Below are 14,021 nucleotides of genomic sequence, written 5' to 3' on the forward strand. Positions count from 1 at the left end.
CTGAGTGGGATGGAACTAGTATTTTTGCCAGCTTATTCGCCGATACTAAATGCAATTGAAGAGTTCTGGTCAGTGTGTGTGGCCAAGGTTAAGCGGTCAAATTTAACTAGAAAAGAACAGTTGACACCAAGAGTAAAAGAAACGACAGTAAAAATAACCTTAGAAAGTTATCATGGTTTCTCATATACAGTAAAGTTTGGAACAGGGATCTTTTTAGAGTACGAAAACTTTTTCTAAAAGTAATGAATAAGAAAAGTGACTTCAAAACTCTTGAGAAATAAAATGACAGTAGAAAAGACTAAATTCCAAAAGTTCAAAATGGAAATAGTGGCAAGTTATTATTTAATACCCTCAAGCTTGCCACGTTGGTTCGGCGAAGGAGGCGACGAGGATCAATTTAGTATACATACAATCCAATTACATATAGCAGTGTGTGTGCTCTACCATTTCATAACGCGGTACATTGACACCAAAACATATGTAATATGTGTAGTTACAATGATGATCATAAGCTAGTATCAAAAAGGTAAGAGTATCTAGATTTAGAGCGAAGAGTAGTTTCTGCGTTGAGTTAGGTAGTGCAGTGTCGCTTCTGTCAAGCTGATGTTCACTGCTTCACAATCACCGATTTTCAAGTGTGTAGAGAAATCAACTGGTATAATCACCCTAGAAACGGAGCGAGAGCTATGTACCAAACTAGACAAAGTTACTCTCGAGAGAGTTTGCATCATCTAAATATCATATTCCAGAAATCACGCTATTTCGTTTAACGTCCGGTTTGACTTTTCCTTAAAAGGTTGATTCTGTACGTGTTATTCTTTTTTGATGTTTTCGCAGCCAAAACCCACCAATTCTTAGGAAAGTGTTGCACAGGAAGTTTACACGCGATACAAATAGACCCTCTTGCCTCACTTGAAAATTCTCATTTTCTCTCTCGCTGACTAAAATACCAGTATGGTTTCACTTGCTGGCTTACCTGACCATGCATTGCAACTTGTTTTCAACAATATCAATCAACACCAGGCCATCGCACTTGCACCCTTACATTCAAAACTATATTTTACAGCAAAACGGAAGCTTTACTATTACATTTATGTTTACGACATAAAAGGTGATGAAAGACTTGCAGGAGAAATTGGTCGTCTGAGTGTTACTTGTGCACTTCCTGATTTTAGGTTCCCCTGTTATTTGAACAACCGCACCACCAACAAATGTACCATTGTTTCAGTCAAGACAGTTTCGAAATATTTAAAGCAAATGGATCCAAACCAGCCACTATCGCATTTGGTGTTCCAACATACACATGTCTCCTTGTTTGATAAAATCATCAAACATTTCAAATCTATCAAATACTTTATTGTTAACTACCTTAATGTTCATAGATACAATAGCAAGTGCTACAACAGTACTTTTGGTAGGTATCGCGTTTTTGATCAACTGTCCAACATAACTGCGCTTCACGAGAGGTTCCATATCATTGGCGATACATGCCTATATACCCACGAGTCATCAGCGGTAACATGTTGGGTTACCGAGAGCTATTGGGATTCATCATTGCATTATAAAAATGTTTACGAACGTATTGAGGTTGATATTACACGTCCTCTGAAAATGAGAAAGTTGCATGTAGTGGTTCTGGGCCAGAATGAGTCTTTGTTCAAGATCACCCAGGTGTACAACACCTTTCTCCTTTGTGAATTGTTTATTACCTGTTTCACATACTTGGATACCTTTTTCACCAACTTTCAATTAGATGCTGATTATCCTAGCCTAATTGTGTTAGGGTTGAGCCAAAGAGTTGTATTTATGTTGGACAAGATGAAAGGCAAGAGGATTACTCAATTATCGCATCAAACGGTGCGGCACGTGATTATTGGCACAGACTTTGTGACTGAAAAGGTTGCAAAAGAAGTTTGTGAGCTTAGTTTGCAATTTCCTAAAGCAAGTATCAATTGGAGTAGCGCTTTGCTATGTGCAGACAATATGGCGTATCTAATTGAACAAATTTTTAGGTTCAGCCATGTTATGCCAAAAGGATTCATAGGGATACTTTGGACTCCTAAATCTATCAAGTACATGGAGCCCATACAACTGAAATATTTGGTTGGTGAAAAAGACAATGAGCATACTGTAGAGCTTGTCAAATACTATTCCAATACTGAACTAATGCACTTGATGACAATTTATCGTGGTAAGAACTGTTTATATTATTATTAATCTGCGATTGGTGATAAAAGGCTGCTGCTTTGCTTTGCTAGAAATTGCTTGTACTTGTGTAACATGCTGTTTCCTTCTACGCCCCCTGGAAACTCTACCTTACTTTTGGTGAGGAACCTTGGCTCTAATTTCTTTTCATGTAGGACCCCCAAAGGTATTAAAGACCAGTATAAGTAAAACAAAGCTATACATCGCTAAAGAACTAAAATTACAATCTTTAAACTAACACCTCCGTCTTGATTGAGTAATCAACGTCATGTATGAAACAAGTGGAAAAGAAATGTCAAGCTGTAAGTCCACTATTCAGGGCGTGGAGGAGAAACTCAAAAGCAACTAGACATCCGTTGAAACCCCTGTAGATGTCGCCTCAGTAGTGGCGTGGCTTGCAGTTTTACTACCGTCATCAACGTTTGTAGGCGCACTACTGCTTGGATTCCCACTGCCACTTACACTGGCACTAGCATTTTCATCTTCTTCCGCAATTGCTCCAAATGTCGCTTCTCTTGATGAAGCAACACCGGTGGTAGTCGTTAATGGTTGTGCTAATTCGGTACTACCACCTGTATTGGTTCTGCCTTTGTCCTCACCGTATGAAGCTCTGTTGTTTTGATGCTGTTGCTGTTGTTGATGTTGAAATTGTGAATTGAATCCACCACCACTATTCAATGGCATCATATTCATAAAGAACTGCGGAGCTTGAGATGTCGTGGGTGTCATACCCGTTGACCAATCTTGGGGAGCTAAGAAGTTAGATGGCGATGGGAAAGGGAATATATCATTTACATATCGTGATGGCAAAGCTGAAATTGGGGTTTGCTCTCCATTGAAATTGCTTCCGTTATTATTGCCAAGATTGTGTTGTTGTTGCTGCTGCTGCTGCTGCTGTTGTTGTTGTTGATTCAGTTGATTCAGTTGATTGTGTTGTGAGAAGAATGGAATATGTGGACGAAATTTCATCGCAGACTCTTGCGGTTGTGCTGATGGAAGTTGTCCCAGCAACTCATTAGTGATCACGGAACTTTGGGGTATTGCCAGCAGTTGCAGTTGTGGCTGCAGATTTTGCAGATATGGTTGCGGTTGCGGCAGTTGTTGATTTTGTTGACTTTGATTATATTGCTGGTATTGTTGGTTAAATCCATGAGTTGAATAATTCATATACGAGTTGTTGACTGACCCTTGGTTCATCGAATAAAACGTTCCTGAGTTAAGATTCATAACCGAAGGCGAGAACATGTTATTGCTATCAGTATTTATAACACCGGTATTATTACCGTTATTATTAGCGGCTGGGTTGTTATTCTGCCGCTCTCCCATTGAAGCATTGTCTCCGATTTGAGAGGGATTCATGTTGCTTCCACCACTACTACTTCGACTGTTGCCGCCACCTCCTCCTGATTGACTCAAAGGGTTGGGAAGTCCTGGGTAAGTAGCACTTGCTGGTGATGAGGTTTGAGATTTGGAATTGATGGGTAGTGGCAAAGTTGGTTTTCTCGAGTCAGGAGATCGAAATGATGAGTAACCACTAAACTTAGCCGAAGGAGTTTGCGTACGCATTAGATGATTTGTAGATCCATACTTGTTGGTAGATTTATTATGAAGAATATCCCCATCACCTAGATGTATCGAATGCTGATTGTGCCCAATTCCTTGATGAGATCCGCTAGTACTGCCACTAACCCCGGTATGGTTGGTTGATGATTGGTTAATTGATGAGCTGGTGTTATCAACCGCAGTAATTGTTCGGGCCGTATCGGTGCTTCCTGTTTCCTTTATATCAAAATTGAATGTTCCCGATTTAGTTTGGTTACCCTTTGCATCAGTTGGAATCTGTACTCGCAAGACAGGTCGGGACGAGCTCTCCTTTCGACCCATATTTGGGGATGAAGTATTCTGTTGCAGTACCAGTGGGGGCAGACTTTGCAGGTGACTGGAGATTGTGATGCTTGGTTTCTTGTATTTGTTAAATGGGGGTACATTGTTGAGAGATATCTGCGTGGGGGGTGGTGGAGGTGGTGAGCTCTTACTGTTGAACACTTTAGGATTACGACTTTTATTGAATGAAGTTGCCCTTTGACGCTTGCGTGGTCTCTTTCTCGTGTGTGCCAGTATTTCTCCTTCAGAAGTGTCATCCCTTTCATCATCATCCTCTTCGTACTCATCTTCACCTAACATTTCATTGTCAACATCGTCATCATTCAAATGTGCAGTCGTTCCTACAACACGTCCCTTCTTATCGGTTAGTGGCTCATGCAAATGGCGTTTTTTGCGATAAATCAGGTAGTTTTCTGGGGATTTCGCCTCATGTACATGTTTCCTAGTATTTATTGTCTTTTCATAGCAATTGAACACTTCTTTAGTATCCACAGTAGAATATTCATATATTCTGTTGTTACTACCAACAATAATGACTGATAGATCCACCTGACATAAAACTGCCAATTCATGAGCCTTCTTGAAAAGCCCAGCCTTACGCTTGACGAATGTCACTGTTCGATTTCGGTCGTCTGATAAGGGTTCAATCTCGATCTTTCTTCTACCCATTGTAAGATTTTTTTTCCTTAGAATCAGATGGTATTAATACAGACGGCGTGTGACAAGTGTGTGCTCTGAGCTAAGAACAAAAAAGGGTAGTGGCTAGTTCAATCAAAAAAAATTCTCTTGGCTAACAAATGTGTGAATTTGATTGCTTTAATATATACAAATGAACACGAGTTTCTTTCTCTTATAGGATGATCTAGATTAAAATTCCATCTGATAGAATCATTCATTCGAAATAAAATGTTGTGTGTGAGTGTGTGAGTGTGAGTGCGAGTTTTAATGAAGAAAAAGAAGAAGAAAAAAAAATAGATTTCTCAAAATCTACTTACACAAAGCCAATGGGATTTATACTATACAATACAATACTATACGTTACCCATACAATACGATGGTCTATTGAATTTACGATCTCCATACCATTAATCTTCATCAAAGTATACATGTATATGTACGACAATGAGGGGGTTTATACTAACACACTAAACAGCTTCCTCGTTGTTTGATTTTATTTCTCGAAAAGATAAGGTTATAATTATAGGGGATCTTGATTAGTCCTCTTCAGCAGCTTTTTACAATCGACCTTCCACATATGTTTGGTGAGTAAAGAGCAAGCACAAAACACCAACATACTGCAATTCTCACAAACGGGCACAATGGAAATTGAAGATTTATACACTATGGAAAAACCAAAGAGAATAGGGGTCTTGGGTGATAAATCTATTTGTGGTTTGATCACTGTCAAGGGCAGGCTCATTTCATAAACGAATACTCAAAACAAAAAAAGTTCTACAACACAAAGAGGAAGTGACCGTGTCGGGATGCTGGGTCCTTGATCTGAAAGCATGAAAAAACGAGGCGATGTCAATTACATGAGACATAAAGCTATTCACTTGTGTTTTTTGTGAATTGAACCTAAAAATGGAAAAAGAAACGAGGCTGATGCGATTCATATTTATTCTAGTTAGACGTCCGTTCTTCCAAAAGGAAGGGAAATTAACAGATGTTGTACAACGTGTGATCTTGCATTTTCAAGAACGCATATTAGTTTCAAGGGTTTGAAAAGAAGACAGCAGCCTATTTAGATTAGAGTATGGAGTAACTTTAGCTTCTGGGCGGCCAATCTTTTGATTCTATTCCCTCTTTATAGTAAGTAACCATCTGTTTCTATTAATAGAAGCTGTAGTTTTTGTTCTTCTTCCACCACATCACAAGGGTTTTTTGTGTTTTCAATGCGGAAGAGCCGCACTTTTATCATTTATAATAAAATCTAAAACCCAACTTTTACTTTGAATTTTCAGTAAAATCTATTTTTAGAAACTTAAATCATTGAGGCCAAAGTAAAAAACAACAATTTAAATGGTCGTTCCAAAGCATATATGCTGTGAGTAATTTCTATGATTTTGACGGATTTCAGGAAGAGCACATGCACCCCCATCAAACTACAATAGAAGACTAACCCATTTTACTAGTGTGTAAAGCCTTTTCTGGTATTGTCGGTAAACTGAGAAACTTCTCTCATACGACTTGATCAACGAACCCAATAATTGGAGTTTGTGTTTGATTCTATTTTCAATCGAATTTAATAAAAATCGCGTATATACGACCCTCTGGAGCAGATATAATGGTGCAAAACCAATGTAATTCAACAACGTTTTGACACTGCCACATTGTTTTCAATTGATGAAGTTTAAAAATATGGGCATAAAAATGCAGCTTCTTTTGTGACAAGTTTTAAAGAGAAAGTTTTCGAAGTGATTAGTATTGCGAGGATTATTTGCGGAAAATGGAATAATAAATCCGCCACCGCGCTTTTGAAAAAGCGTAACAAGCTCCGCTGAATTTTCTTAGCACAGCAAGTAGACCGTTTTTGATATTAATCCGCATGATAAATGATTTAGAGAAACATCCAAAGTATGTAGCTCAAAATGAGGCTACACGTCGTCCATGACCCCCGCCTCAATATATCAACCGATCAAGACACTCGCGTTGCCACCTTGTATTACAGATGGTTTAAAGCACCAGCTCTTGGGAACATATCGATTGTAAGTATAATAAACCACAACACGTAACTTTGCATCTACAAACTAACTTAGATTAGTGTCGGGAGTCTTGGTCATATAGGACGAGATTGTGAGACCTGAAAACTTGAATAAACTGTACCTTTTTAAAACAATAAAGTGATGGAGTGTGTAACATGTAGCCCCAACTCCTTCCTCATTCTTCATTCATTTATACAATTCACGCACTTCTCTTCCTGTGCGTGTGTAGCACAACTTTTGTTGTTGGCTGCAAAAAATATTTTTCTCCATTGTGCAGGCACAAGGCTATACAACACGATATTGGCGATGTGAATAGCCTAATCAAGCGTTATATACTTTTGGAATGACTTTTATCAAAGTTTTGGATTTTGCGTAATGGTTGATTTCTCTTATCATCGAAAAAATATTTGGTCTAGATCCTTTTGTAAGGTATTTGTTCAGGTTTTGCCTCATTAGGAAGCATTATTTTTGGCTAGGGAGTCACATCTTTGCTCTATGTTTTTGGTTTAACTTTTAATGAGGGGAATCTGGGCAAGAGTGGTTGAAACAAAACAGCCAGTTGATGTTTTGATGCCATTGACAGAAGCTTGCTCATAATCACACGTTGAACATTTGCTGAAAACTAAATTGTCAAGGCACAAAGAAACATCTACGCTATCAATTTGAAGCTCTTTCGGTAGTGGTAATTCGATTTTCATATTAGATATATACTTTAATATAGGTTTAGTACAATAGGCTAGTCTTGTGACAATAAACAGGTTCAACTTTTTGTATTTACAGAACTGTTGGGTAGCTAAACCAATGCGTATATCCTTTTGTTGGTAATTTAACCGCTTTTGCAGATACTAAAACCATCATAAATGTATCATTACCGAAACCAGCACAGGAGAGAAGAAAGTTTGTACGAAAGGGGCTGTCCAAATAACAACAACTGCTTATGTTTGTGTGAATGGTTATTGTTGTTACATATACCGTATACAATAGATCAATTTTGTTTTTTTTATATCAACCTTTGTATATAAAAGATTTCAAACTCCTTTAAGAACTTTTCATCGGAATCATCAACATCATCATCAACATCATCATCATCAACAACAACAATTGCAACCCCCACTACTCTACAGGCCTTTAATTTCTTACATTTAAAATCACACCCTCTCTTAAAAATTAAGAAGAGTCAAGTATTGAACATGGTTTGCCGCTGTACTATATGTGGTAAATGGCTACACTCTAAACGAATGGCAGTTGAACACGTCTCTATTCAGCATAATATTGAAAAAGAAGCACAAGAAAAGCTCTTTTATAGTATTGATGTAAAGTGAAGAGGAAGCAAAAGGAAAGGAACACATGTATGACCCACTTATTATCAGCCAATAGGTCTAGCCTTGCACATGCAATAAAAGAAAGCATCTTTTGAATGTTATATATAATTACTAAGAGGAAGACTTGTATTTGAAGATTTATAGGAAAAGGATATTTCAATGATGTCATTAAAGAGATATAGTTTAAATTTAGATTATGCAACACAAAAATAAAAAGTATAGCCACAAATCAAATACGACATTGGACTTTGACACGACACTGGGTCTCAATACGACCACTATCACAAGTTAATTGTAAGGTGTCAACATTAACTAAGGCAGGTTGCAAATAGTAATAGATATACAAGTATAAAACTCTAGATTATGTAGACGCAGTGATTGTGTTGTATATCTTCGAAATTGATATGTACTATTACCAGTATCCTAATTCCAGTCCTCGGTAGCGCATGAATCATGGAAAAGGGCCACATCCAATTTGATTCTGTTTTGTTAAAGTCTACGAGGTTCTATTAGTACATGTGTCCCCTTGTACCACTCATTAATTATTAGTCACTTGTGATCATACACAATAATTTCCACAAACTTCAAGCCAATACACAGAGCCCATCACATCATTATCAAAAAAGATCGAATATGCCCAGCTCTCCCAAATCAAGATTGAAGGTACTTCTGTTGGCTACCTTAATAACTCTAACTGTTATTTATTATTTCAAGTCGCAAAATTCATTATTACCCAACAAAGACCCAATAGGAAACTTGAGGTTTGACTATGATTCATACAGGTCTACGGAACAGGAGCAGCAACAGCAACAGCAACAGCAACAGCAACAGCAAGCCCTACTGCTAGCTACTGAGTCATTAAGTCCACTGGACCTACCATCATCACCACCATCACTACTAGAAGATCCAAGTAATCCAAAAAAATTTCTTGGTGATGTCAATGTAGTTCCACCACTGGAGATCCCACCGGTATCGCCAGGGAAAAAGGAGCTACTAGGGGTTCCTCCACAAAACTTGTTTCTCAAAACAATCACCAAACCAGAACCACCAGTACCCAAAGAATTAACCCAAACATTGGCAGATAGCTACATCAAGCCATTCAAAGTTAGAATATATTCACATAATATCAAGAATGGCGGTACTCACGAACTCATTCCGGGGGAACTACCTTGGGAAGAAAGGGTAAAAGATATTACTTCATCAATGAAGTTTCATTCTACTGAATCGACAATTTTTACATTACAAGAGATTTACAAATACCAAATGTTAGACATTCTTGCTCAATTAAATAAATTCAAGAAGGAGTGGACTTTTTATGGTGCTGGAAGAATTAATGGGGAAGAATTAGGGGAACTTGTGCCCATTATATACAACTCAAATTATTGGGACTTGATATATAATGACACATTTTGGTTGAATGATAAGGATCCACGGTCTTCTTTACAAGGTTGGGATGCAATTTACACTAGAATTGCATCAGTGGTGACCCTTCGTCATAAACAGCTGAATAACATCATCAACATATTCAATACTCATTTTGATCATATTGGAACGGCTGCCAAATTAGGATCATCTGAATTGATATTGAGCAAAGTCAATCAATTTACTAAATGGAGTGAGAATAAATGGCCCAGTTTTATTGCAGGCGATTTCAACAGTGAGCCCAATGATGCCAGTATAAAACAGATAAAGGAAATTATGATTGACAGTGTCTCATTGGCCACAGTAGGCAATAGGTTTGGACATACCAAATCAACAGTTACTGGATTCGAAGGTGAGGTGTTGCGTGATGGTGGTCAGAATATTGATTATATTTTCGCTCCAAAGTATACAAAACGAATCGATGAAGCCGGCGGCGGAAGCGGATCAAAGTCCGTTTGTGATAAGAGTATCAAATCTAACGTGTTCGAAGAAAAGGCAGATTTAGCATTGGTTCAATTTGGAATGTTGCATTCAAAATTCAATGGTCGTTACATGAGTGATCATCGTCCTATAGTTGCTGATTTTTCCATCAGCCACAAGTGCCAGGAGTAAAAGCATCACCCTCAAGTGCATGCTCTCAGTGCAGGACTCAGTTTCGGATTGTATTTTATAGAGTGAATCTTAGCTATTGGCACCTGTAGTTTTGGTGTCCACCTCCTAGTTTCAATCTATTCAATGTCGTGACTTTTTTTTTCTTCCAAAATTTGACACTACATTTTCAGACAAATTTATCCGAAAAGAGAAACCAGTGATCAAAAATTGATCCCCGTGGGTATCTTGCTTTGACCATACATATTGAAAGATTTATTTCCTCGCTATTCCCTTAAAGATCGGAATATTCGTCCAAATCCATCGCAAGACAACTTGTGGCTTCATAACTTCAAATAGATACTAGAGGGATAAAACTTGCTGCTCGTTTACCGTCAAATTCTCCACATAAAATTTCAAGCCAAGATTTCATCTAATCAAACAATAATAAAAAAACCAACCCACCTTTCGATGCTACATGACTAGACGATATCGAAATTAGAGAACTAATAGAGGAACATACTCATAGGCACATAATATCACAAGAAAACATGACGTTTGTATCTACATCCCCATCCAAACTATCGGCGTCGTACTTGTCATCTAAAAAACTACCACCGCCACCTCCCCCCCCCGATCCACCAGCACATGGTCACCATCACAAAGAGACTTCAGGCATTCTTAAAACGCATTCTTCGATAGCATCAATACCCATGTCAGACTCCATCAATAACTCTGGGAACCACCAACGACATAGTCGCGCTGATGAAAAGTATGGTGGTAGTAGTAGTCCTGAAAGCAATGACAGCACCAAAAATAACAATTATAGCATACAGGACTACAAAATCCAAACTTCCACCTCGCCTTCTGTGCCACTATCGTATCCGCAACTGAAATCAACACTAATGCAACCTTCAGGATCGACAAATTCAATACTAAGCCAAGAAGATGTTGAATACTACTACACAAAGATTATCAACTACGAATTCAGAAGTCTACAGTTGGATACTGAACTACAAACGAAGTCACTATTTGATCTCATAGATTATTGCGAATCCTTATATGAGAGTGCTAATGAGTCAACAAATCATCTTCAAGCCATCAAAAGTTATACAAAGGGATTTTTGATATTCAATTATTTCATAAATAGCTTTGTCATGTTTCACTTTGATGGATTTGATGCATTTATTGAACTGAATGAGCAAGATTTTATAATATACTTGAACATTTTTGCATTTTACAATACTGATCAGGTTTTCCAAAACGGTAATTATACCGTGACTTCAATTGACTTGAGGCTGTTTATTAAGCTGTACCTTACCAAAAAGAACTTGTTGAGTTTCAATCTTGAGGAATTATATGACTGGTTATTTCAGTATATCAACTATCTTCGAGAGAAGGATCAAGTAGGAGATGAATATAATGCTAATGATGGAGTGGAAGCGAACGAAAGGGTTATGGACAGTACAGGGAACAGCAGCACGATCAGTAGATATGGAGATCAGCTAGATGGCACCTCGGATGTTGATGATGCCTCAAGTGATGGACCTGATGCATTCGATGAAGAGTTATCATTTGCCAAAAACGATTATCCTCCTGCACAAGGATCTGGACAACATTCTCGCCAATCATCATTGGGCTCGGTTGATGGATTCAAAGTGCGCTATCCTTCTGTGCGTTTACCAAAACAAAATGGCCTGTATAATCCACCAGCGAATAAATTGGTAAGTGAGAAAGCAATGAAGAAACCTCCTCCACCAATTCCAACTACATTACCCCCAGCTTTGCTTAATCAACAATTGGTATCGACTTCTGTAAATACAAAGAAAGAATACCACACAATGATTGGACATCAGGATCGAAACGGCAAGCCAAAAGAGTCGACTAGCATCAACAGCCACCATTATGACGATTACCAGAACCCATACCCCAAAGAAGACATTGTATCAAAGATGACTGCAGAAGACACGATTCGAACTAACGCATCTCGTATTAATCAACTGGAAGGTATACAAGCGTATTCTCGCTCATCACAGAGACCACCAATCCCCATCTCTCAATCAGCTAATGTGCATGCAGGCAGCAATAACTTTGATCCATCAGTATCAAATCAAAAATACGGCCAATCAATTGGCGCCGTTTTTAATGGTCGTCAACACCTGTATCCACAAACTGGCCCATCTTTTTATCAACAATCAACCCCAGTGCCGACATTCCCGCCACCCCAACCACGGCCACAGCTGCAGCTGCAGTCGCAGCAACCGCCTATTGTGTATTCGACTTATGGCCCACTCCACAGCAATGGAAACATGATGCAATATCAGCAATCTTTCAATCTGTACCAACAACCTCAGCAATACTATCAATCCAACTATCCTGCACATTTCTCGCACCCTTCTACCCATGGACATCCAATGATACCAGCTCACGTGTTGGAACAACAAGAGCAGATCAAATCAAGAAAGATGAGCATACTCAAAGATTATGCCATTTGTGGATTGAGAAACTTTGGTTCATCATGTTATATCAATTCAACAATACAAATGCTTTTTGGGATCTATTCATTCAAAGTTGTGTTCAATCGTGGATACCAGAAATATGTCAAGGACCCAAGTTTTTTGAAAGTTATGCAACACCCTGATTCACACAAGAAAGATTCTGTTTTATTGAGTGAAGCTATTGCTGGGTTGTTGCGTACTTTTGATCAAAATGGTGGGGTTTCCGTATCACCCACGAAGTTCATTCGTGTTACTTCGTTGTTGAAACCAGATTTTAATATACCACACGAGCAACAGGACTCTCAAGAGTTTCTCTTATTTTTATTGGAAAGATTACATGCGGAATTGTGTGACAGGAGTATGGAGAATTTTGACCCTGAACTCTTGTGTGCTAGATGGAATATCAACGTCTCCATCGAAAACCAATCATCGTACTTCAAATGGTGGAGGTCGTTGCATGAACATGAAGGATCGAGTCCAATACTGGATTTGTTTCAAGGGCATTTACAGAACAAACTTCGATGCAACAAGTGCGGTTATGAATCAATCACTTATTCAACTTTTTCAATACTTTCATTGCCTATACCAAATACCAAGCGAGCCAATGAAATTGTCGAGTTGACTTCGTGTCTTAGCTACTACATCCAAGATGAGACCTTATCTGGCGAGAATGCATGGAGGTGTCCTAAATGTCATGGAGAAGTACCTACTGTAGAAAATCATCCAGTTTTTGTCCAAAAGAAGGGGTTATTCAAATTGGGTAAATCCAAAAAATCGTCGTCCGGTGCTTCATCCAATGGCAACAGATCATCCTCATCTGATACCATATCCACTAAATCGCTCAGTTTTGTTAAATTACCCCCTGTGTTATTTATCCATTTGTCTAGATTTTCCATGTACAATTTAACTGATAAATTGAATACACCAATTCGCTATCCAATTGAACTTCGATTCAATAATCAAGGTCATGAAATTGTATACAAAATATCAGGAGTTATTAACCATTTCGGCAATTTAAAAAGTGGCCATTATACTGCATTGATTAACAAATCCACCATGAATGAACTGAAACATGATATGGAAAATTTGAAACATCCATGTTGGTGTAATTTCGACGATGAAAATGTTCGACCAAATGTAAATAACGGTACTTTGAGGTTTGGTGTTGATGGGCAAAGTCATGATGTGAGAGAGATGATTTCGACCGATGTGTATGTATTGTGTTATGAACGGGTCGATGTTTGATTGATTCGTAGTAGAATAGAGAAGACGAAACACTGGACATTATACATTAGATAGAAAATAGTATAATTATTAGATAGTCCCAAACATGGACATTATATTTGAAGACTTGATTTCGAAGCTCACTGCACTGCACAACCTTTAGTAGCAATTTG

The 14,021-nt window shown here is 38.2% G+C and overlaps 4 protein-coding genes across 4 annotated transcripts; 3 read left to right on the top strand and 1 right to left on the bottom strand. All coding sequences in view use genetic code 12, as the record gives it.

Annotated features, from left to right (window-relative positions):
• Positions 1-954: 954 nt before the first annotated feature.
• Positions 955-2,217, top strand: CORT_0E04360 (hypothetical protein; the record flags this gene model as incomplete). Its single annotated transcript, XM_003870104.1, has 1 exon — positions 955-2,217. The coding sequence occupies one exon, from the start codon at positions 955-957 to the stop codon at positions 2,215-2,217; it is 1,263 nt and encodes a 420-aa protein (XP_003870153.1).
• Positions 2,218-2,550: 333 nt separating this feature from the next.
• On the bottom strand, positions 2,551-4,758 carry CORT_0E04370 (Rlm1 transcription factor; the record flags this gene model as incomplete). The annotated part of the gene is made up of 1 exon (XM_003870105.1): positions 2,551-4,758. One exon carries the CDS (start codon positions 4,756-4,758, stop codon positions 2,551-2,553), a length of 2,208 nt encoding a protein of 735 aa, XP_003870154.1.
• Positions 4,759-8,749: 3,991 nt separating this feature from the next.
• CORT_0E04380 (hypothetical protein) lies at positions 8,750-10,150 on the top strand (the record flags this gene model as incomplete). The annotated part of the gene is made up of 1 exon (XM_003870106.1): positions 8,750-10,150. One exon carries the CDS (start codon positions 8,750-8,752, stop codon positions 10,148-10,150), a length of 1,401 nt encoding a protein of 466 aa, XP_003870155.1.
• A 527-nt stretch (positions 10,151-10,677) lies between these two features.
• On the top strand, positions 10,678-13,869 carry CORT_0E04390 (hypothetical protein; the record flags this gene model as incomplete). Its single annotated transcript, XM_003870107.1, has 1 exon — positions 10,678-13,869. One exon carries the CDS (start codon positions 10,678-10,680, stop codon positions 13,867-13,869), a length of 3,192 nt encoding a protein of 1,063 aa, XP_003870156.1.
• Positions 13,870-14,021: the final 152 nt, after the last annotated feature.

Source organism: Candida orthopsilosis (genome assembly GCF_000315875.1).
Source record: "Candida orthopsilosis Co 90-125, chromosome 5 draft sequence".
NCBI classification, from domain to species: domain Eukaryota; kingdom Fungi; phylum Ascomycota; class Pichiomycetes; order Serinales; family Debaryomycetaceae; genus Lodderomyces; species Lodderomyces orthopsilosis.